Raw genomic sequence first — 24,757 nt, forward strand, 5'->3', positions numbered from 1 at the left:
TGACCTTATATATCTGTTCTTTATGACCAGGGATAGAGTCAGGAATCAAACTAAGGTCTGACATCACTGTACCACACTGCTGTCACAGAGGTAGCAAAAATAAAAAAGAACGCTTAAAAGTGAAAGGAAACTTAGAATACAAGAGCTAAGGAAACCTCTGGAAGTTTTCCTTCCTACTAGAATTCATAAGCCTGTCCTCCCTCTGACCATGTACTATTCTGTACTGTGATTATTCAAAGATGTAAATCTTTTACATCTGTGAAATTCCCACAAGTCATGTTCACACATATATATCAAATCCAATTCAACTAGCTTCGGGTTAATGAAACTAAGGAGTCTTTTCACCAGAGTAAACACAGAATACGGAGGGGCCAATAGAAGAAACATACACACTATTTAGCATGCTACATTCGGAGCTGGTGTGAAATGGAATCTTACATTTATACTACCCAGGCTAGTCAAAAAAAAAAAAAAAAGGGGGGGCAAAGCCTTGGTCTGAATTATGAAAATATAGATAAATAAACAAGAGAAATTTCACATTTTTTTTTTTTAACTCAAGAGGCGCTGTATTAGTATAAATGTAAAAATCCACAAGGGTACTGTACAGATTATTGTAAATTTCAATTAATAAAAAGGCAGCAGTAACACTCCATTAGAAAGAAAGGAATGTATTACTCTAAATATTAGTTTCATTTCCTAAATCTTGTAAATGGGTTATAAACAATTTCCTATAGAAATTCTTACTTTAAAATACTTCATAGAATTGTTTGAATTCATTGGTAATTTGAGTAACAACATCAAGAATCTGCACAGACCAAAACAACTGACTTCTGCCTTCATTCTTATCTACGCCTGTCCTCTACCAAAGAAGGACCACACTCTGAATGCAGGAGTCCTAGCTCCATGCTGCATAATACCTGGAAACCATCTGAATAATTCAATCCAAAACATGAAAATTCAGGAGGTATTATGAGTTTCACTTTTCTTCACACTTTCTAAATATAATTACCATAGACCAAAAGCAAACTATGTGCCCCACAGTGTTGTCTGGTGTAACAAGAGCTCAGACTGTTTTCCCTTACCTTTGCGGGGGGAACCCTGAGGAGACACAGGCGGGCTGGAATGTATGGATGACGCCATAGAAATGGTGTCTTCTGTGTGTTTCTTACCACTTACTTCTTCAGCTGTTCCTAAAACTTTCTGAGGTAAACCTGTACCTAAAAATAAAATCAAAGAGGTAAATAAGCATCACTTCACAATTAAAATGTCTACAGTTGCCTAAATTACTACGTAACTAAAGCCACGATGCACAATGGCTAGTGTAGTCAACTGAAATGCGTAAATGACAAACGGGGACTAAATGACTGGGTGATGGCACACAGAGATTCTCACCTCTAGGTCATTTGTTCAAATTCAGCCAGTCAGCACAGATCAGATTAGAACAGCTCTTTGCTTGTTTTGCGGCATAAGGGACATGGATTTAAGTCTGAGTACAGTGTGCCACCCCCACTGACACACGTGTTGGAAGTCTCAATAGAGAATGCATGGATTCAAGCTCTTCCCTCCCCTCTAGAGGTGGCCTCTCCAAGTCAGGGCGAGGCATGTGGCAGGGGCAGCGGAAGGGTGGTGGCTCTGTCACTACCTGTGGAGCATCTGGCTGTGGGGACACAGAAGAAGCTGCAGGCCTGCCAGGCCAGCCCTTTTCAAGAACACTAAATTCACACTACAGGAGAGAAGTAGACAACAGAAAGAATCATGAATTTATAGAAAAAGAGTATGGAGCCTACTGGAAACATTCCTGCAAAGTTCTGTCATCACTCTTGTCCAAACGCTGGTCCTTTTTGGCATAGGTCAAACTTACCAAAGTTTTCACTGTTGAACCAGTAAAGAAAGCCCAACTCTGATGAGTACTCAGCATAGTAACAAGCACCCCTTTAATACTGAAAAAATTTAAAACATAGTATACTCACACTACTCTTAGTTAAGTGCCATTTTAATATATTTATCACATAACTAATAGGCATATTACAGGAAGGAGGAGGATGGCTACCTGGTACAAATTATTCTGCCTCTCAGGTGATGACGTCCAAGTAAGAAACCAGAGTTAGACTATTCCCATTTCTCATTCCCATCACCAAATCAACTTCACCCATTTTGCATCCAATTTTCTCTTCATGTCCACAGTCACCAAATTAGATCAGGTTCTGGCCAACTTCCCATTGCTACATCAGCTTTCCACTCAGACTCCCCACCTCCAATCTCACGCCCTTCCTACTACAGACCTCCTCACACGTAAACTGGCCCAGACCCTTGCCTTGCTCAAATTGCTTCCTATAGGTATCTACTGACAACTTTCCTTCAGCATCTCATGTTCTAATTTTGGCATGTCTATGACTTGACTTCTCTTCATCCTGGGACACTGTTTGTTTAGTGTTAAAAGGACGGACTTTGAGCCAGTTAGCCTCAGCTCAGCTTCCAGTTCCATCTCTTACTGGGGGTGCATTAAGTTATTTAGATCTTCTATGGAATGTGAGTATTCTTTATCTTTAGAGTTCTTAAGATTCAATGAACATATATACATAAAGTAGTAAAGCACTTCGAACTGTGTCTGGCATTCAGTTAGTGTTCTCTAAGTGTTAGCATTATTATTATCCCTCAACACTGTGCAGCTTTGTACTCAGAGTAAACCACCTGTAGCTCCACGTAGCTACCAAATTCTTCCTCTGCCTGAAGCCACTTCTCTGAAATTTTTGCCCAATTACCTCCTTCCTAGTCAACCTTTAATATTCTGCTTAGGTGTTATCTCCAAAAAGTCTTCTCTGGAGCACTGTCTTACTTCTCTCGACTCTAAGAGCCCCCTCTCTTTTGTTTTTTTCTATGTTCTATACATGCTCCGGCCATAACAGTGGACATATCACATATGCTGAAGTTATCTATCTATGTGAATGTCTTTATCACCAGACTGAAAATCTGGCAAAGGAAGGGGAATTCCTTATTTACCTTTGGATTTCAAAGCAAAATCAAGTTAAATTCTCAAGGTTCTACTGAGTATGTTCTATGTATAATGCATGGGCTAAATAAAAATGCTGGGAACCAAACCTAATCTAGCTTTCCACCTGGAAGCTAAAATAGTGATAATGCTAAAACAAGTGATGAAAGTAATTTGGACAACTTCTACATGGTCCAACAGAGGAAAAAAGAGCATGGCCTATACTTTGTGTATTTTACCCTTGCTTCTTTCTTGTTTCCTAGCTAGGTTTTCATAAGTGGGCATTAATGAAAAACCAACATACAGGCTTTTTAAAAAAAAAAAAATAAGCAATTCCATTCTCAAAAGTTGCATTTTCATTAGATAACTGAGTATATACACCACTAAATGCAGTAAGTCCTTGGTACCCAAGTAAAAATAAGTTTTTGGTTGGTATAATTATAGGAACTCCCACATCAACATTTAAAATGTGCATGCTGTCATCAAAGACTTACAGGCAAAACGAAGCATTTCTTGACTCATGAGTGCTCCTTACCTTACACAAACTGTGACAGCAGATCTCCGAAGCATTTATAATTACTTTCCAAACTAACTCACCTGGAAATTTCGTTAAATGAATGCAGTATTAATTGTGTATACTCACTCAATGTGGCGGGGTCTTTTCCTTGACCCTTCTTCCTGATAGGGTGCAAATTTACAGCTGGCACCTGAAGCACCTGGCTTACTCTGTGGGGCTGATGCAAATACGCTTTAGTTGTTTGGCCAGCTGACCTCAATGGCACCGGAGACATTTCTGATGACTTCACTGATTTTTTCTCATTTAAATTCTTGGTCACTAATAAGAGAGAGTAACAAAAACATACTTCTGTACTTTATAAGGCAAAGTTACGTGGGATGTTTTCATGGTGTGGCTCCTAAACTTGGGCATGTGTGCACCAAAGCCCTGAAACACATGAGACCCAAGCAGTTAACATCTTCTCATTTATACTGTTGAAATACTCTCTTTACTCTATCAATTACGCCATCAAGCCATTCTCCATACATCAGCATGATGACTCTTCCATCATGAAAATCTGATCTGATAATGCTACTTTCCTTCTACAAATGCCCTGCACAAACCTTCAGATGACTTGCCACTGCTCTTAGGATAAAGACACAAATCCTTAAAGCAAGGTCTACTAGACCCTGCATGATCCAGCTTCCCCAATAACCCACTCTATTCTCAAGACATCCTGTATCCTTCCTTCACAGCACTGATAATTATAATACAATTATCTGTGCAATTAATCAATGCTTCTTCCCTCCACAAGGCTGTAACAAACAAGGTTATAAGCATGGATTTATATCTTGTTTACAAGCGTATCCCTATGTGTTCAGTGATATAAACAGATGTTCAGTAAGTAGGTATTGAATGAGTAAGTGAAATTATTTCAACAGCTATACACAGGAATACCAAATTTGCTAGAAGTGTTCAAGATATTGTTTTTATAACGACATTTACTGAATGGGTCATTACCCTACATTTGAAAGTTAATTGTGAATCTGAATTTTAAAAACAATACTTAGTTGTATTTCCGTTTTATCTTTTCTACTCTGTCGACATACTTGTCCTATTACTATGCAAATACTATACCATTTACCAATCTCAGGGTCAACTCATGATGACTACCATTTCACCCTATTAACTAGGAACATGGAAATAGAAAATCTGAACCTTCCTGCCCCCTATATTCTGTCAACATTTAAATCAATTTCTATGCATTATATTGGGATTTTTACTGGCATAACATTTAATCACATATCCAGATAAGTAATACTCATAGTAGAAGTACAATCTTTGATTTCTGCTTTCACAACTCATACTATCTTTGACCCAGAGACACAGGCATTCTACTGTTCGTACTTAATTTAAAAAATTGAGTATTGAGAATAGGATCTACTTTGTTCATCCTATTTTCTATTCATAAATAGTATCAGGAAGATCAGATTTTTGTTTTTACCTATTGTACTGATACCTATAATTTATTGTATTTTTTCAGTTAGTAAATATCTGTAAAATTCTTAGAAAAGGCAAAATTTTCACTTATTTTACTTTTCATTTAAGGATGAAAGTAAGAACATTCTCAGAGAAAGACTCCTCTATAATGTTACAGTCTTTTTTTAAGATTTTATGATGCTTTTCAAAGAACTATATTTAGACTCCATTTCCTGCACAGAGAAATTATCAGGAAAGGATAAGAATTCAGTATCTGATTAACACGATGAGATGATGCTTGAGGTATGTCACTAAACTTTTGTGAGCGAAAGTTAACTTTCTTGGGACTTCAGCATAATACTAAAAAAATAAATTTCTATTTTGTTGTGCTGTTTAGTATCACATAAGTGAAAACTTGTACTTACAGGTACCATATGCAGGCTCCCATTGCAATGACATCATCTGGAATTTCTCTTCATCTGTCTCGACATCCAGACTGGAAAGATACTGCTTCACTTTTCTTGCCATTTGGGCATCTTCATATAGCTTCTTGGCATTAAGCAGAGAGCTACGGCGTGCCCTTTTTTTGTGAGCACCTCCCTGAACATCCAGCATGTTTGAATTTGTGCTGCCTTGACTCAGTGACCTGTAAGATGAAGATCACAATAATGGGCTACAAAGATGAGAATTAAGTACAGCAGACTGAAGATTAAAAGAATTCTGTTCTGTTAATGCGATTGCATGCTGATGCAAATGAGTTAAAAGATGAAAAGCATTAATGCAAAGTAATATGTCACACATGGCAATGTTCTGAGTTTTAAGATTCAGCAAAGTGCAGAACTCAAAAGGATAAGTTAACAATTCCCCTCAAAGCAACAAATTACATCAGACCTATGTTTTGTGCGTTCCAACCCACAGGACAATTGTGACAAGTGAAAGCATTCCTTGGCCCTGTGGCCATCCACACTCTGAAGATATGTCAAGAGCCTAATTGGGCAAGTGCACCCTGAGCCAGATCTCTGCACCAGGGTTCTTCAGCACAGGAGTTTCTAGAGCAGCTCTGGTTGTATGTGCTACTTTGGACGTGCTACTGCCATCATCATTTCTGTGTACAGCAGACATACTCTGAGCACGCTCCAATGTTACCTGTAACCAGATTTTGGCCAAACTTTAAAGAGAACAACCAATAAGAAAAATAACACCATTTATATTCAAGTCAATATAGTCAGAGATCAGAAACAGCAGTAAAAAGCTACTCAATGCTTCCACTCACATATGAATTGGTGAGGCAACATGTGGCCTCTAGGGCTGGGGATATGGGATCTTTCTTCTGCAGTGCCTCTAAATGTGATGGAACTACAAGCTGAGTATGAATTACTACAATTCAAACAAGCTAATAAAGCTTCACATCCAACTCTACTCTTTTCAGCAAGCTTTCTTTCTTCTACAATAACTACATCTAGAACCACTGGAAAACAGGAATTGCAATGCTATTTGTCCTTTGTAACAAAGGTGGCAAACACAAGGTTCTAGATGATTTTTATTTTAAAGGCAGTTGCCATTCTAAAATAATGAAGGTATCTATGGGTTTTCAAAGTTAGCCTCCCAATTACCCAAAGATACTCAAAAACAGACTACAATCATATAATCTGTTTTTTCCGTGCTCACATAGCCCATTTTAAAAACACACTAAAATCCTAACATTTTCACTTTAGATCAAGTGAAATAAAGCTGTAAAAAATGTTATTTTTCTTCCACAATTTTAAGATCTTTAAAAGACTGTGTCTTACAGCAGATGGAAACTTGCAATTGTTACTGGTCAGGCAGAAACTGTGACATGTTTGTTCTACTTACACAGCAGAAATTCCAAAATTTGCAGAATAGTTTGGGAAAAATCCAATGGCATTAGTGAATGCTCCGTTAACCTTCAGGAACCAAAGGATTATAAGGCTGTAGTGACTCTAACTAAAGTTCAACAACATTCCTGACGCAAGTGTCAAAAGGAAGCTAGCCCTGAATATTTGCAAAGCCAGCCTAAGAGCCCAGCGTCAGCAGCTTTTTGTTCTTTTATGGCTTGCTTAAAGAAATGTCGCATTACCTATGCATCTGATGGTACAAAAGGCAATACTGTGCGTGGGAAAAAACTCCAGAAACTAACAACTCTAAAAGTGATTCAGAAGATTCACATTCTAAATAGGAAAAAGTTTTAGAAAGACCTAAACCAATTTAATTCACTTAATATTTCCTTTTTATTAATGCAAAAAAGGTGTTATGTGACAAAAATACACACCTAATTTATATAAGAACTCTTAACAAGTAAAAAATTCTCAGTATTAAGAAGGCACTGCAGTGATTTTTCTTAGTGGTACATAAAATAGTAGTGTTCCTGACAATTGATGTTGTCTTAGATGCAAAGCAATGCAGTAAAATTAACTCTCAACATTTAAGTACAAATTTTAATACAAATATTCAATAATTTTACCTAAGTTGATATAAAAAGGTGCCTAGAAATCTAGGATACAGACAAAATTTCAATAAATGAAACACTGTGATAAATGACAAAGAAATGTCTTTTAATCTACTTTCAAAATGCTTTGATATAAAAAAGAAAATGTCCAGTGTCTGCAAACATCATACAATGCAATCAAATGCTGAATGAATAGTGACTGTGTTACACAAGTCATTCAAACACTCCAAACCCCCACTAAGATACACTGTCCAAGTAGTCTTCTTCATCATAGTAATGTTAGGAATCAATTTCTGTTTTCAATGAGAACCAGAAAAGACCAAGACATAAATGTACAGCATAGAAGAAAACACATGAGAAACACGTAGAGAAGGGAAGAAGAAAGTAGAAGAAAATTCAAGTTTACCAAGCTTCAACAGAAAACAAAAAAGACCACAAATAGGACAAGACTCAAAGTAAGTGGCTCAGAAAAAATCCTTCATATATGTGTTATAAAAGCAACTAACTTCATGATTCACTGTAATCTTAAAATAGCACAATTTTTATTTAATCCCTTTATCCACAAAACCCATCTTTTCCTTCCATTATAATTGAAAAGACTAGATATATGACTTATAAGATACCTAACTAACTATGACAGATCTGTAAGCGGAGATCTGAAACTACTTGAAAAACAAAAGGTGTCATTTTCTGAATCTATTTCAGTTTTAAGAGAGATAAGGGAGCCTTTAATTAAAAGTGATAGGAATTTAAAATAAAATTCTATCAGTGATGTATATCTCATAGTATTAGTGGATCCAAGCATTTAAAATAATCTTCTATTTCAATTATTTACTATCTCAAATCTATAGTATAGTTTGGATAAAGGCTGCAGCTGATGGAAAATGTACCCTTTATAAACCACTTTCTTATCCATTTTAATTTACTTAAATATTTATTTTTATAAATATGGCATGTGAATAAAATGGTGTGGACTCTGGAATCAGACTATCACCAATGATGAATTAGAATCCACTATAGTGAGCTCTAGGAATTTGGACAATTCTGTCTTCCCCATTTGTGCCATGGGAATACCAGTATCTATTTCACAGAGCAGCTACAGAATTCAATAAATTCATATACAGTGCTTAGAGAAGTATACAGGAAGCACACAATATATGCTATCATCATCATATAACTGACCCTGCTAAATTAAAATCTAAAAGGGACCTACGGGATGTCAACAATGGAAAACTAAACGAGGAAGAAGCTAGCTCTATCACTATTGTCTCCTTGTTAGCAAAAGGCATTTGTCAGGAATGTAGGTTGACAGGGTTAATAGAACACATGCTATTTTACGTGCGTGCATTAATGAAAAGGATGCAGTATACGTTAAGAAATTGAACAACCTTCATTCCAGTTGCATTCATCTCTACACTTACCCCAGACTCCGCCACCTCTTCTTCCTGTAAGCAAGAGCCACAAACATTGAAGCGTGTGTTTGAATAGGAAAGCACAGAAAAAAGACAACAGTTGAAAGTCAGAGAAACTACGGAGACAGAACAGAACAGAAAAATTTTACTAGAAAAAAAATGGTAGCTTAACAGTAAAATGACTTTAATGGAATACAAGGTGGTAAAATGAATTATGACATGTACTGAAGGCCAAAAAACTCCACAATATTTAAAAGTGTGCTTTTAGACCAATTATGTTTTAATACCTAATTCATTTAGAGGCTTATGTTAATAACAAGCTTAACGGAAAATATTTATTACAAGTTTCCAGGGAAACTTTAAAAGAAAGAACTTTTGAATTTTTTTCAAAGGTATTTTTGAACCATTCATTTAAGTGAGAGGATGAAATTACAAGGAACATAAAGATTTATAATTTCATTTTTAAGTGCAGAAATTTCTCTGACAATATATTTGTTCAAGAAATTTTGAACAAAGCCAACTTAAAATGTAAGTATAAATATATCATGAAAATCTTTAAGATCTTGTATCTCCTTATACTATAATTGGGCTGAATCAAGATTCTTTAACATTTTTATTCTCATTTTTTTGGCCCTTTCCTCTCTACCACCTGATTGGTCTGAGCATATCCCAGGCTTGTACCCAATAAGCTCCAGCTGTGGCCAGCCCCAAATCTGTTTTTTCAGTCAGCACACTGACTACTGTTGAGTTACTTTGTCCACACTACATAATATATATCACCAAAATGGCCAAATACTTGAAGAAAGCTACTACATTTCAGTACTAGCTGACAAAATCAATTTAGGAAAAGTTCAGTCTAATCTAACTATAAATGCTTTATTTTTTCCTATACTGTATTCTACTCCAGGCTAGGCCATTCAAGGGAACAGTCAAGTTTATTGATTTCCTCCTTTGCTCATTTCTGAGGCATAGCTGGTACTTAGAAAATTATCTGGTCTGACAGGCTCACAAATTCATTCAGGAACCAGGGTGCTAAAATACATGAGTAGACAGATGTCTGTGTAAGATAACAGGGAATGGTGGAGCCACTGTACAGGGACATATAACAAAAACAAAAACTTAAAAACAAAGAAACAAACAAATCCTCCAGGTTTGCTTTGGTCCCTGGTTCTTAGGTCTTCTGCTTCTACACTGCTGAGCAATGGCACCTCTCATTACATGCAGTGATTCTCAGGGGCGAAAGTGGGCAATTGGGTAGAGAAGAGGAGATATGACACACTCCTTCCGTCATACTTTGAGAATTTCTAAACTAGAGTAACTATCAGGTCAACTACTTCTAAAAACAGACTCATGAACTGTGGTTTAAACAAAACAAAAATTAAAAAAATAATCCTGACACACATTGATTCTATCTGGTTATAACAACTCCATCTCTAACGTTTAAAGAACCAAATATTTTTGTTTCCTTAGTAGACTGTATTTCTTTTGAAAGTGAAAGTGAAGTTGCTCAGTTGTGTCTGACTCTTTGCGACCCCATGGACTGTAGCCTACCAGGATCCTCAGTCCACGGAATTTTCCAGGCAAGAATACTGGAGTGGGTTGCCATTCCTTCTCCAGGGGATCTTCCCGACCCAGGGATCAAACCCGGGTCTCCCGCATTGTAGACAGACGCTTTACTGTCTGAGCTACCTAAGCCACTGAAATTGTGTCTGCCCTGACAAACATTTCGTTTTTAAAGCCCTTAGGTACTAAAGCTATACACACAGGCCCAGAAGAAAATCAGATAAAAAATTAAAACCCTAGTATCTTTTCATCCTAAAAATTACTAGGAAAGGTAATTTACTTTAAATTCTATTTAATTTGAGGAGGCATTTGTTACTACATGAAAAGTGAATTTTAAAAAGCATTCATAGAAGATCAGGTTAATAGTGAACACAATATTTTAATTTTTATTAAAGATACAGTATCCTTAAATCTGCACTTTCTGAACTGCTAAAGAATTTACATAAGTACCATGACTTGAGACAAAGGAATATATTTTAGAAGAATAAAGTAGAACTTATATAGATATGGAACTTTAAAAATACTCAATAAAAATCAAAGACATGAAGACTAATACTTTACACATTTGGTTAGAACCAGATGAAAATATCTGTTTTCTCTGATAGCTTCAGTGAAGATCAGCAATTTACTTATATTTAAGTTAGATGACATTTTAAGTAACAATAACAATACAGAACTATCTATGTACTCAAAAAATTAATAGAGAATTAGGGTTCAAATCTCAGTAATTTATGTCATCCTGGACACATTACCTAACTGCTCTGAGCTTCAGTTTCTTCATAGGTAAAAAGCAGGCCAATACTACCAACCTTTAAAGGTTATTATAATACACTATTACCTGACATTGACATCTATAAAGCACTTAATACAGTGCACAATAAAAGGCAGATGGTCAATAAATGAAAACGATCACTTTCAATGCCATTCTGTAACACTTACATACTTCAATGCCATACCTCTGTCGGAACATCATAGCTGGATCCATGTTAGCAGAAGTCATTCGAACAACCTGACGAATTTCCTTGGCAATCATTCTGAGCTTCTCAAAATTTACCAAACCATCAACTTTGGAATCATTTCCTATAGAATAAAAGTAAATTTTTTTAACTTCCAAAATTAAAATATCTGTATAAAGGTAGCAGAAGTCAAGTCATTATTCCTGGAGGCACAAATCAGAACCTTTATAAAACTGCCACTTTTGGTTTTAAGAATTGATAAACACATATATGGTTTAATACTGCTCCCAAGGAATGACCTAACGGGAGGAATTCTATTCCTATGGAAATAATGATTACGAATATTAGAAAGTGATAACCTGTGCATAGCTTCTAAAAGCCATTTCTTCATTACATTGCAGGCACACCTAGTAAAAAGTGCAGCTCCTCTACACACACACACCAAAAAAAAAGAAAAGAAAAAAGTGCAGCTCCTCAATTCTAGCTCTCCAGACGCTCGGCTCACTCAGGCAGGTACCTGCATCTGTTTTTTTGGCAGCAAAGTTAATAAGCACTTGAAAACTTAGGCTTCCACCAGCGGTCATAAAGAGTGACCTTTGGGCTTAACTAGTCCAGTATGGTTGCTACGGTTTACAATGATTTAAAAAATTATAAAATGAGTTGTCAACACTTAAGAAGTGGAAGACATCCCATAAAAATAAGAATTTATGACTTATCTGGAAGAAAAAGAGAGCGGATGGTATCTGGGGGATTAAATAATAGCACGTCTGTTTTCCAAGTGGAAATAATTAGTTAAAATTAAGAGAGGGATGGCTCACAGGGACAGACATCTTCAAGTCTGCCATGTACATGCCCTTCCCCAGAATTTGAATTTACAATCATGACTTTAATCATTAAACACAAATTTTGCTTGTTCAGAAATTACATAATCTTTATTTGTTTTATTAAATAGTTCTCTGAGAAAAAAATTCATACAACTTTCAAAATGGTCTACCTTTCTTTGATAAGAACAGGAATGACACCAGACTTAGCCCACATGTGGGCTTACGCAGTTCAAACCACAAGGCAAAAAATTATATGTTCAAAGGGTAATCTAACTGTCTTTTTTCCACACCTGTCTAACACTTGGTGTGACCCTATTTATTTCCCATGGTGGGCCCGGAGATGTCTCTGGAACACCAAGTCCCTGAAGCCAAGATGGAAAACCACACGGGTCTGAACACACAAGGGGCTCCCTTTTTGCACTAAATGGTACCTATCTATTGGACATATAAACTGTTCAGGGTCTCAAAGTGAGTTGGAGACAAAATGACAACACAAAATACTTTCAAGTCATGTAAACATGTTTTGAGGGAACATGTAAGAAAATATATTTGAAGCCTCTAATAATACTTTCTTAAGAAGTAATAATGAATTTCTTAAGAAGTAATAATGAAATTCATTAATTAGTTAATGAAATTAACTAATTATACTTAATTAGTTAATTGGTACAACACAACTGATGAGAACAGTTTGAAAAATTCAACAAAAATAGGAGAAATATGTTGAGTCATCAAAAAACTATCAAGGCAGTGAGGATCTGAAGAAATAATGAAGATGTGTGGCAAGTTTAGCATTTCCAGTGCTCCACCTACAGGCCTCTGCTGATTTCAGAAAAGGTGATGAAGAGCTGAAAAACTGAGCAGTGCCTCCCTGACTTTTGAAACACACACACACACACACACACACACACGTACACACGTATATCCTGGAACTAAAGATAAACAAAATGTAGACTGGATAAAAGTTAAGTGTTACATTATCTCAAAATGTGAAAATGGTTTAAAGTGATTTTTGGATTGCTAGCATTCCTAGCTGCCTGACAGAATCAAGTTTTAATTCTCTTTGGAGAAATGGAATATTGTCTGAAATCCTAGATTATTTCTGTAATTTTTTTATATACAACATCCATTTGGCCAACAATAACCAGGTACATTTGGTGAAAATTTACCATGACTGAAATGCAAGGGGGAAAAAAAGACTCATGAAAAAAAAACAAACACCTAGATTATGGAGTTACTACAAACAGACATTAAAGTAACTAGTGAATATGTGCAAGGTTATAAAAAACAACACTGAGAACTCTGGTAGAAAATATGAAGATAAAAAATGAATTTAAATTGTAAATCTGGGGGGAAAGCCCAGTAACTGAAATAAGGAATATGCTGTTGAATTTTAACAGTAAGTCAGACATAGTTGAAGAAATAATTTAAAAATTGGATATTAGTCTAGGAGAAAATTCCAGAATAAATAAAAATATCCAGGTGAGACAAAATCAAAGTACTGTACACAGTCGTATAATAGCAAAACTAGAGAAAAACAGAGATAGAGGATATTTTAGAGCAGTTATCAAAGGAGGGTAGATTATTGTCAAAGGAACAACAAATAAGACTGACAGTTGACTTCTAAAAATAACAGTGGAAGTCAGGAGATAACTTTGTTATCTCAAAATGTTGGAAGATAACTGCCAATCAAAATTGTGCCGTAAGAATGAATATTAATTAAAGACAATTTTTCAGATAAACAAAAACTAAGATTTTATCACCAGCAGACTTGCACATAAGAAAATAATAATCAGTGTTCTTACAGGGAGAAAAATCCTCAACCATAGAAAAACTCTGAAATTCAGGAAGGGGAAAAAAACAGTAACAATATCACCACACTAATAAATATCGACTTTACTAAATAATATCAGTACCAAGTGGGATTTAAAGGCATGGCAGCAACTGTATATAAATGGGAGAGGTGAGAGAATGGGTATTTGAATGGTCTAAGTTCTTGCACTGCCTGACACACAGAAAGGTACTAATGAATACTACTCAAATTAGTATCAGCAAGTATAAACATTGTAATGTGTAGTGTAACACTGGAAAATTAGCAAAATAGTGTGTAATCAGCAAGTTAATGAAGGACAAATACCACTCACAAAAAAAACAATTAAGAGGAGTATAACCTACACGGTTGACTCAATGGACATAAGTTTCAGCAAGCTCTGGGGGGTTTGGTGATGGACAGGGAAGCCTGGCATGCTGCAGTCCATGAGGTCAAAGAGTCAGACACAACTGAGTGACTTAACTGAGACTACATGGCAAAAGACTAATAAATTAGGTTTTTAAAACTCAAACGTGTTGTTCATCAGAAGATAATCTTAAGGAAGTCAAAGGCAAGTCATACTATATATATACATATAGGACTTACACAAAATCCTTAAAAGGTATATTAGAGAACGATTACCTTATGAAACATAGGCAAGAAATTGAACTGAATGGATAAAAGAGGACAAATAAATATACAGAAGGGTGTCCAGCCTCATTAGTAATCAGAGAAATGAACATTAAATCACATCAATATAGAATTACATACCTACTGAAATGGGTAGAAATAAAAAGAATGAATTTACCAGGTACTGGAGACAGCGAGGAACAGTAAGAATGTTCATGTCACTGCCAGTGTTCCACTTTAGTGGATTAACACCAAACTGTCTCCCAAAGTTGACTGTATGAATATTCATAAATTTCACTGTGAATTATAGTGAACAAAAATGCATGTATACTACGAATATGTGAAAGAATATTCACAGCAGCATTATTTGTATTGAGTAAATAGTGGAAACTATCAAATGCTCATCAACAGATTGAATGAACCCAAGTATTGCATTTATGTAATGCAATGTCAAATAGTTTTGAACAATGAATTATAATTGCACTCAAAAACATGCAAGAATCTCATCACACTAGTCTAATGTTCACCAAAATAATTCAGAAGTCAAACCAAAAACTAAAAAAACAAATATAAAGCTCAAGAACAGGTAAAACCACCGTATTAGAAATCAACACAAGTATCAGGGAAGATGAAGGTGGTAACTGGAAAGGGGCACAAGTGGGGCTGCTGGGAGGGAGGCAATTTTTTGTTTTTGATTGGGTGTTGGTTATCTGGGTGTTTGCTTTGTCTTAATCCATTAAGTTGTTTACTTGTTTGCCGTACTTTTCTGTATGTGTTCAGTTAACTAAAAAAAGAAGTTGGCAGTCTGATCTCGGTTTTGTGTAAACTGCATTGGGTAAACACTGACATCTGTTCTTATCAATAATGTGGGTTTTTCCTATGATTTACTACATTTAATTTGGTAAAACTTTTAGTGACTTATACTCAATAGACCGAAAAATACATTAAATACATTATAATTCTGTTGAATTAGCTGAAACTAAGCATGCTAATTTTCAAGTAACTTTCAAATACCTTCATGTAGAAATGTCATATCTTTCTTGACAACAGGAAAGAGTGGAATAATTGGAGGCTGCATGCTTTGACTACTAAGAATATTTCTGTATTTTGCCATGTTTCTGGATGGATCAAAAAGGTCTTGCAGATCTTGGAAGTGTTTCTCATACTTGCTTGGTAACTTTTCCCAAGTACCTCTGAGTCGTGCTACAGATGCCAGGTTCAAACCACTGCCGAAGATGAGAATAAAAACATTAAAAAAGAGGCTTGCAAGAGAGGCAGGATGCAGGTCAGGTAAGTGTATAAACCAATTTTTTCTAATGAAGCTAAAATAAGCAGACACATTTTTCAACATGTTGAAATAAACAGTAGAACCATAAAAAAAAAAGGGACTCCTTGATCTTAAAACAAGAAAAACTTTCTTCAAAGGAACTACATTATGTGCCAATGGTTGTATGTGCCCTTTTTTAAAGGGAGCATGTAAATGACAAATACAGTAAATCCATTAAACATACATTTAACTTAAAAAATAAATTTCAAGCATCACAATGTTTTTGTATGTTTTACTTAGAAATAATTTTATGGAAACATTATTTGAAAGTGGTGTAAGTGATAACAAGCAGTATATAAATATAAGTGAGGCAAGTTCTGAGACTGAAAGCCTTCTTTCTTTGAGATTTTGGCCATTCATGTCCCTGATTTCAATACTTCCATAGGTTCTAATCCTGTTGTCTGTTAGGTGCCTCTATATACTCAATGTCTCCTCTTTTGTTCTCGGCTACCTGACTTTTACCTATACCACAGAATTTAAAATGTTCTCTTGACTTATGATTTTAAACTGTGGAATTAGGATATCTTTGTTCCCTCTGTATCTCAGAAATCATCTCAAAAACTACAAGGATGAATAAGAGAAATGCAGATTTCATTTCCACCAAAACTTAAGAGATATCTGTGACTCCTAAACACATTATAATGGCTATCAAAAAACAGTCAAGTCCACTGAGGAAACCAGATCTGAAAGAGACACGTGCACCCCAATGTTCATTGCAGCACTATTTATAATAGCCAGGACATGGAAGCAACCTAGATGCCCATCAGCAGACGAATGGATAAGAAAGCTATGGTATATACACCATGGAATATTACTCAGCCATTAAAAAGAAATCATTTGAATCAGTTCTAATGAGATGGATGAAACTGGAGCCCATCATACAGAGTGAAGCAAGCCAGAAAGATAAAGACCAATACAGTATACTAACGCATATATATGGAATTTAGAAAGATGGTAACGATAACCCTATATGCAAAACAGAAAAAGAGACACAGATGTACAGAACAGACTTTTGGACTCTGTGGGAGAAGGTGAAGGTGGAATGTTTAGAGAGAACAGCATCGAAACATGTATATTATCTAGGGTGAAACAGATCACCAGCCCAGGCTGGATGCATGAGACAAGTGCTCAGGGCTGGTGCACTGGGAAGACCCAGAGGGATCGGGTGGAGAGGGAGGTGGGAGGGGGGATCGGGATGGGGAATACATGTAAATCCATGGCTGATTCATGTCAATGTATGACAAAAATCACTACAATATTGTAAAGTAATTAGCCTCCAACTAATAAAAATAAATGAAAAAAAAAAACCAGTCAAGTCAAATCTAAGTATGCAAAATTCTGAAAAAGGGGACCTGCAGCTGAAGATTTCAATGAAAGCTATAAACCATAGCACTCCAAAGCAGGTAACTTACTCCAAAGGCAAAGCCAGCAATCCCTTATTTGGAACAACAAACCAGGGTCCATAGACTGATAGAATTAGTAAGGGGCTGGACTCTTGTTCTTTACCAGGGAATGTCAGGGAAAGTAAGATTTAAAACAGTGTATGCAGTGATATAACATCTTGGCTAGAAGCAGTTTAATAGTGACACAAGATAGCAGAGAGAAACTGAGTTGTAGGCAGCCATAAAACTGTGTATCTCCATTTGCTGGAGAGAAGTTAAGGGTAAAAAAAAATTCACATACAAGCTCTATTTCTGCTAGACTGGAACACTTCCCTGGCTCCTCTTCCATATGAATCTCCTGCAGATAAGATGATATAGGAAAACTCACGTCCTTCAAAAACAAGGAATGAATAAAGGAGCCATAACATGCTGCTACGAGGAAAAACACAGACTGAAAGATCATAAAGTAGGAAAATGTTCTGACAATAAAAACTGGGACTGACTAATGACTCTAGTATCCACGATTTAAATGAATCAATAAAGTAAAGAAAGAGCAACGAAGTGATATATGAGTTTAGGAAAAATATATATTGATTTAAAAAATTAAGTTCAGGAAAATTTGGAAGAAAAAACACAACTATCAGAAAAATGAAGGCAATACTGGAACCTACATAAAGAAAAAGATACAGCTAAAATCTTGAGCAAGTGCCTTAAAAGGACTGACAAAAGCAATCAATGGAAATGGTCAGAGTTGAGAAGAATGACAGAGAAAATAGGATTCCCTGGTGGCTCAGATGGTAAAGACTCTGCCTGCAAAGCAGCAGACCCGGGTACGATCCCTGGGTCAGGAAGTTCCCCTGGAGAGGGAAATAGCAACCCACTCCAGTATTCTTGCCTGGAGAATCCTATGGACAGAGGAGCCTGGCAGGCTACAGTCCATGGGGTTGAAAAGAGTCGGACACGACTGAGCGACTAACACTTTAACTTTCTTTTCAGAGAAAAAATAATGGATATGGAAGACAAAGGCGATCTAAAATTTATATAATTGGTATCCTTGAGGAAGGAAACAAAAATAATGGAACTGAAAAAAATCTTCAAAAGTACAATTTGAGAAAACCATCCAGGAACAAAAGAACTTAATCTATAGACACAGAACTAAATGAGATGTAGAAACACCTGTGTAAAGGTAAATGATTTCAGAGATAAGGAAATAAAATGGGAAGAAAACTCTGAAACCTGCAAAACTATATGAAACACTAGTTGTAGAGCAATTATCCATGAGGTTCCCAAGAAATAACATATTAGGAAAGAACTTTAAAGCCAGATAAAGTGACAGTGAAGTTCAAATGCAAGAGAAAAATATTTTGAATATGCTTAGGATATATCATTTCCAAAAGCACTTTTAAGAAATGATTAGAAAACAAAATTCAATCAGGAGATAACAGGAGAGAGTGATGTCAACATTATAGTGTCATAAGACATCCCTACCCCAACAACAAAAATTCAGCATCTATCCATGAACAGTGGGACCCAGAAACATGGACCAAGGGACCGGAGTGGAGACTTACCCACCAGTGTACTGAGTAACAGGCAGGCAGATTTGGGTATGGGAGTGGGGAATCTAGAGGAGACCATGAAATGGTTCTGGCCCCTTTCAGCTATGGACTGGGAACATATGCAGAACACTGACTTGGGTGGTCACCTTCAGACAAGAGGAGCTTTGTGAAGTCCAGGTTTCCAGAGGAGAAGTTCGAGCACTCCGCTGAAGTAGACCAGAACAGAAGAGTGTGAGTGCAATGGGATAGGAACAGCTTGCCTTTGTTGGCATCACTCCTCCCCCAAGGAAGCACTGCTGTTGTTGTTGTTCAGCTGCTCAGTCATGTCCGACTCTTTGCGACCCCATGACTGCAGCACACCAGGCTTCCCTGTCCTTCACCACCTCCCTGAGCTTGCTCAAACTCATGTCCATAGAGTTGGTGATGCCATCCAACCATCTCATCCTCTGTTGGCCCCTTCTCCTCCTGCCTCTGGTCTTTCCCAGCATCAGGGTCTTTTCTAATGAGTCAGCTCGTCTCATCAGGTGGCCAAAGTATTGGGGCTTCAGCATCAGTCCCTCCAATGAATATTCAGGATGATTTTCCTTTAGGATTGACTGAAGGGAGTCTCAAGAGTCTTCTCCAACACCACAGTTCAAAGGCATCAATTCTTTGGCACTCAGCCTTCTTTATGGTTCAAATCTCTCAATTGTACATGACCACTGCAAAAACCACAGCTTTGACTATACGGGCCTTTGTTGGCAAAGTAATGTCTTTGCTTTTTAATATGTTGTCTAGGTGTGTCATAGCTATTCTTCCAAGGAGCAAGCATCTTTTAATTTCATGGCTCACCTTTAATTTCATGGCTTTAATTTCACCTTTAATTTCAAGGCTCATCTTTAATTTCATAGTCACCATCTGCAGTGATTTTGGAGCCCAAGAAAATCAAGTCTGTCACTGATTCCACTTTTCCTCTTCTATTTGCCATGAATTTGATGGAACCAGATTCCATAATCTTAGTTTTCTGAATGTTGAGTTTTAAAGCCAGCTTTTTCACTCTCCTCTTTCACCTTCATCAACAGGCTCTTTAGTTCCTCTTCACTTTCTGACATACGGGTGGTGTCATCTGCATATATGAGGCTGTTGATCTTTCTCCCAGCAATCTTGATTCCAGCTTGTGCTTCATCCAACCAGGCATTTCACATGATAGATGTTGCATATAAGTTAAATAAGCAGGGTGACAATACACAGCCTTGATGTACTCCTTTCCCAATTTGGAACCAGTCCTTTGTTTCATGTCCAGTTCTAACTCTTGCTTCTTGACCTGCACACAGGTTGTGAAGGAGGCAGGTAAGGTGGTCTGGTATTTCCATCTCTTTAAGAATTTTCTGGTGTGTTGTGATCCACACAGTCAAAGGCTTTAGTGTAGTCAATGAAGCAGAAGTAGATGCTTTTCTGGAATTCTCTTCCTTTTTCTATGATCCAATGGAGGTTGGCAATTTGACCTCTGGTTCCTCTGCCTTTTCTAAATTCAGCTTGAACATCTGAAAGTTCTCAGTTCACGTACTGTTGAAGCCCAGCTTGGAGGATTTTGAGCATTACTTGCTAAAATATGAAATGAGTGCAATTGTGTGGTGGTTTGAACATTCTTTGGCACTGCCCTTCTTTGGGACTGGAATGAAAACTTACCTTTTCCAGTCCTGTGGATACCGCTGAGTTTTCCAAATTTGCTGGCACATTGAGTGCAGCACTTTAGTACCAGCATCTTTTAGGCTATGAAATAGTTCAGCTGGAATTCCATCACCTCCACTAGCTTTGTTAATAGTGATGCTTCTTAAGGCCCACTTAACGTTGCACTCCAAGATGTCTGGCTCTAGGTTAGTGATTCTCACCATCGTGGTTATCTGGGTCATTAGATCTTTTTAATATAGTTCTTCTGTGTATTCTTGCCACCTCTTCTTAATATCTTCTGCTTCTGTTAGATCCATACCACTTCTGTCCTTTATTGTGCCCATTTTAGCACAAAATGTTCCCTTGATATCTCTAATTTTCTTAAAGAGATCTCTAGTCTTTCCCATTCTATTGTTTTCCTCTATTTCTTGCATTGATCACTGAGGAAGGCTTTCTTATCTCTCCTTGCTTCTCTTTGCAACTTTGCATTCAGATGGGTATATCATTCCTTTTCTCCTTTGCTTTTCGTGAAAAGCAAAGCAAAAGTGAAAGGCAAGGAAGCATAACTCAAGACTAAACTAGATGGCTCTTGATCTCTCCAACAAGGGAAAGGGAGAGCAAGTTGGGAATGTCTGGCTGCTTGAGCCATGTGGGATATTGCTAAAGACACTCATTCTCTCTTCCAGCATCCACAGCACTAAAGTGGGAGCTCCATGAGTGGGAGGAGGGAACAGATCAGAAGAGTAGCATGTAAGATTCCAAAAGGATATTAAAGGAATGAGGTTCCTGCTAACTGCCTCTGGATTCCAACAGGAAGCCCATCCAGAAGACACAGAAAGTGAGTGTTAGCTGCTCAGTTGTGTTTGACTCTCTGCAACCCCTCTTTGGCCACCAGGCTCCTCTGTCCCTGGGATTCTCCAGGCAATAATACTGGTGTGGGTTGCCATTCCCTTCTCCAGGCAATCTTCCCGACCCAGGAATCGAACCCAGGTCTCCTGTATTTCAGGCAGATTCTTCACCATCTAAGCCATCAGGGAAGCTCCCCAGGAGACACAGGAAAACCTCAATTGTAAATCCTCCCAACGTACCCAAGAGTACGTGCAGCTCACCATGCCCAAACCCACACCTTCCACCCCTCTGCCACTGGCTTCCTGTGCAAGGTCCCAAAAGAAAGCTCTGGAAGAGAGGAAAAACACACAGAAAACAGGCTGGAGTCTGTGGGTGAAGAAGAAACCACAAATCTGAGCTGTAGCACCTTTAGGAAAATAAGAGAGACATATCGGCATCTGACATGGTACATCTGAGGATACAGAGAAAACATACAAGCTTCAGAATTCTGCCCAAGAGGGAACAAGAAGCCTGGAGCAGTATCTACACAATGCCAGACAGAAAGTCTCAGAATCTGTATTAGGAATGACAAAAGGATTTTTTTTCTCCTGAAGGCAACGCATAAAAATTAGAGAAGATGAAAGCAATTTCAAATGCAGAAAAAGCAATGCAAAACTCCCTGAAACATGAAAAAACAAGGAAACATGACATCACCAAAAGTTCACAAAAATCTTCCAGTAATCAAAGACACAGCAATCCATATTTTACCTAATAAAGAACCCAAAATAGGAATTTTAAGAAAACTCAATCAGCTATAAGAAAACAGAAAGATGAGTCAATGAAATGAGAAAAACAATATATAATCAAAATACAGACATCATAAGAAAGAACCAAATGAGTATTCTGGAATGGAAGAATTCAGTGAATGAAATGAAAAAACTGCAATAGAGAGTAGCAACATCAAGTATACCAAAGAAAAGGAAAAATCACTGAGATAAATGATAGGAACTTTGAAATAACCCAGTGTGAGGAGAAAAAAGCATGGAAAAAAAAAATGAAGAAAGCCAATGAAGAGAAAAAAAGAAAAAGAATGAAAAAGGTTGGGAAACCATTATGGAAGAAAACCCAAAAAACCCAATATACAAATCACTGGAGTTCCAGAGCGAGAACTGAGGGGAAAGAAGACTATTTAAAGAAGTATAGTTGAGAAATTTCCAAACCTGGGAAGAGGTCTAGACATCCAAGTTCATGAATCTAACAGATTACCCCATTATTTCAATCCAAGACAACTTTCTCCAAGACACATTATAATAAAACTGTCAAAATGAAAGAAAGAATTCTACAGGCAGCAAGAGAAGAGAAGATTGTAACTTACAAGGGAACTCCCGTTAGGCTATCAGTAGACTTTTCAGCAGAAAACTTACAAGCAGGAGAGAGTGGACTAATACATTCAAACTGCAGAAAGGAAAAAAATTATCAGTCAAGAGTACTCTATCTGGCAAAGTCATCCTAGAGAAATAGAAGACCTTCTCCAGAAATCAAGAGCTGAGAAGTTCATTATACTAGATCTGCCTTATAAGAAATGCTAAAAGAAGTTCTTAAAATGAAATGAAATGACACCAATAACGTGAAAACATGTGAAAATATAGTTAGGGTAACAAATACTCTCAACAATGAAATGATGGTATATTAACCACTAAACTAGAGAACAAAGGTTAAATGACAAGAATATAAAAAACAACTCTTGCTATTACAATGTGCAAATGAATACACAACATAAAAAGGCAAATTGTGACACTGAAAACATAAAAGAGGGGGTAGAGTTGTATGTGACTGAAATTTTATCAGTGTCAAATCGACTGCTACATCTCTAAGAGGTTTCATGTAAGTGTCATGGTAACTAACCACAAAGCAAAAACCCATAGTTGGATTCACAAAAGATGAAGAAAAGAAAATCAGAGCATACTACCAGGAAAAGTATCAATTCACAAAGGAACACAGCAATAGAGTAAAAAATAAAGAGTAAAAAAGAAAGAAGGGAATTACAAAACATCCAGGAAACAATAAGATGGCAGTAGTTAAGTCCTTACATATCAATAGTTGCTCTAAGACTTCCCCATAGTGCAGTGGGTAAGAATCCACCTGCCAACAGGAGGACTTGGATTTGATGCCCGGTCTGAGAGGATTCCACATGCTGCACGGTGGCTGGGCCTCAGCGCCACAACTACTGAGCCCACGCTCCAGAGTCCGCGAGCCTCTGCCACTTAAATCTGCTCGCCCGAGGCCCATGGGCTCCAACTACCGAGCCTGTGTGCTGCCACTCTGAAGCCCACACACCCAGAGCCTGTGCTCTGGAACAAGGGCAACCCCCACAATGAGAGGCCTACACACTGCAACAAAGCATAGCCCCCACATGCTGCAACCAGGGAAAGCCCACATGTAGCAAAAAAACTCAGTCCAAGCAAAAATAAATGAGTAAGTAAGTTTTAAAAATTACTCTAAATGTAAGCGGACTGAATTTTCCAATCAAATGGCAAAATTACTGGTAAATAAAAGAAGATCCAACTATATACCGCCTACTCAGCTCAGCCTAAAGGATACAATCAGGTTCAAAGCGAAAGGATGCAAAACTATATTCAATGCAAATAGAAATCAAAAGAGAATAGTGATTTACATCAGATAAAACAGACTTTAAGCCAAAAATGGTAATAAGAGACAAAGGTCATTATAGACTGATAAAGGTGCCATCTCAGCAAGACATAACAAATGTAAATATGTATGCACTCAACGGCACAGCACCTAAATATCTTACAGCAAATACCAACAGACCTGAAGGGAGAAAAAAACAATACAGCAGTAGCAAGGGACTTTAATACCACACTTTCAGCAATGCATCGATCACCCAGACAAAAATACCAACAAGGAAATGTTGTGGATTTCAACCATACTCTAGATCAATGGACCTATCGGATGCTGGAGAGATTGAGGGCAAGAAGCCAAGGGGTCGACAGAGGATGAGATGATTGGGTGGCATCACCGACTCAATGGCCATGAGTTTGAGTAAACTCTGGGAGATAGTGAAGGACAGGGAAGCCTGGTGTGCTGCAGTCCATGGGGTCACAAAGAGCCAGACACGACTGAGTGAACAACAGACACACACAGGATATTCCATCCAATACCAGCAGAACACACATTCTTCTCAAGCATACCCAGAACATCTTTCAGGTTAGGTCATGTAAGCCAAAAACAAGTATTGGCAAATTTAAGAAGACTGAAATCATACCAGGTATTTTTTCTGACCATAATTTGTAAAACTAGTTATTAACAGCAAGAGGAAAAATAAAACATGTACAAATATTTGGAAATTAAACAACACTCCCCTGAACAAACA

The 24,757-nt window shown here is 37.2% G+C and overlaps 1 protein-coding gene across 5 annotated transcripts in view; it reads right to left on the reverse strand.

The window, feature by feature from the left end:
* Positions 1-24,757, reverse strand: part of RAPGEF6 (Rap guanine nucleotide exchange factor 6) — a 236,880-nt gene that overhangs the window by 12,957 nt on the left and 199,166 nt on the right. For 3 of the 5 annotated variants that reach the window (XM_043465975.1, XM_043465973.1, XM_043465976.1), the window contains 5 exons: positions 15,638-15,849; positions 11,363-11,486; positions 5,390-5,610; positions 3,633-3,824; positions 1,083-1,217 (listed from right to left, as the gene is read on the reverse strand). In XM_043465975.1, the coding sequence (XP_043321910.1) occupies positions 1,083-1,217; positions 3,633-3,824; positions 5,390-5,610; positions 11,363-11,486; positions 15,638-15,849 (884 nt within the window). Of the gene's footprint in view, positions 1-1,082; positions 1,218-3,632; positions 3,825-5,389; positions 5,611-8,852; positions 8,877-11,362; positions 11,487-15,637; positions 15,850-24,757 lie in introns of all 5 variants that reach the window. The other 2 variants (XM_043465974.1, XM_043465972.1) reach the window with 1 other exon arrangement.

The sequence above is a fragment of the Cervus canadensis genome, chromosome 4 (genome assembly GCF_019320065.1).
Source record: "Cervus canadensis isolate Bull #8, Minnesota chromosome 4, ASM1932006v1, whole genome shotgun sequence".
Classification (NCBI taxonomy): Eukaryota; Metazoa; Chordata; class Mammalia; order Artiodactyla; family Cervidae; genus Cervus; species Cervus canadensis.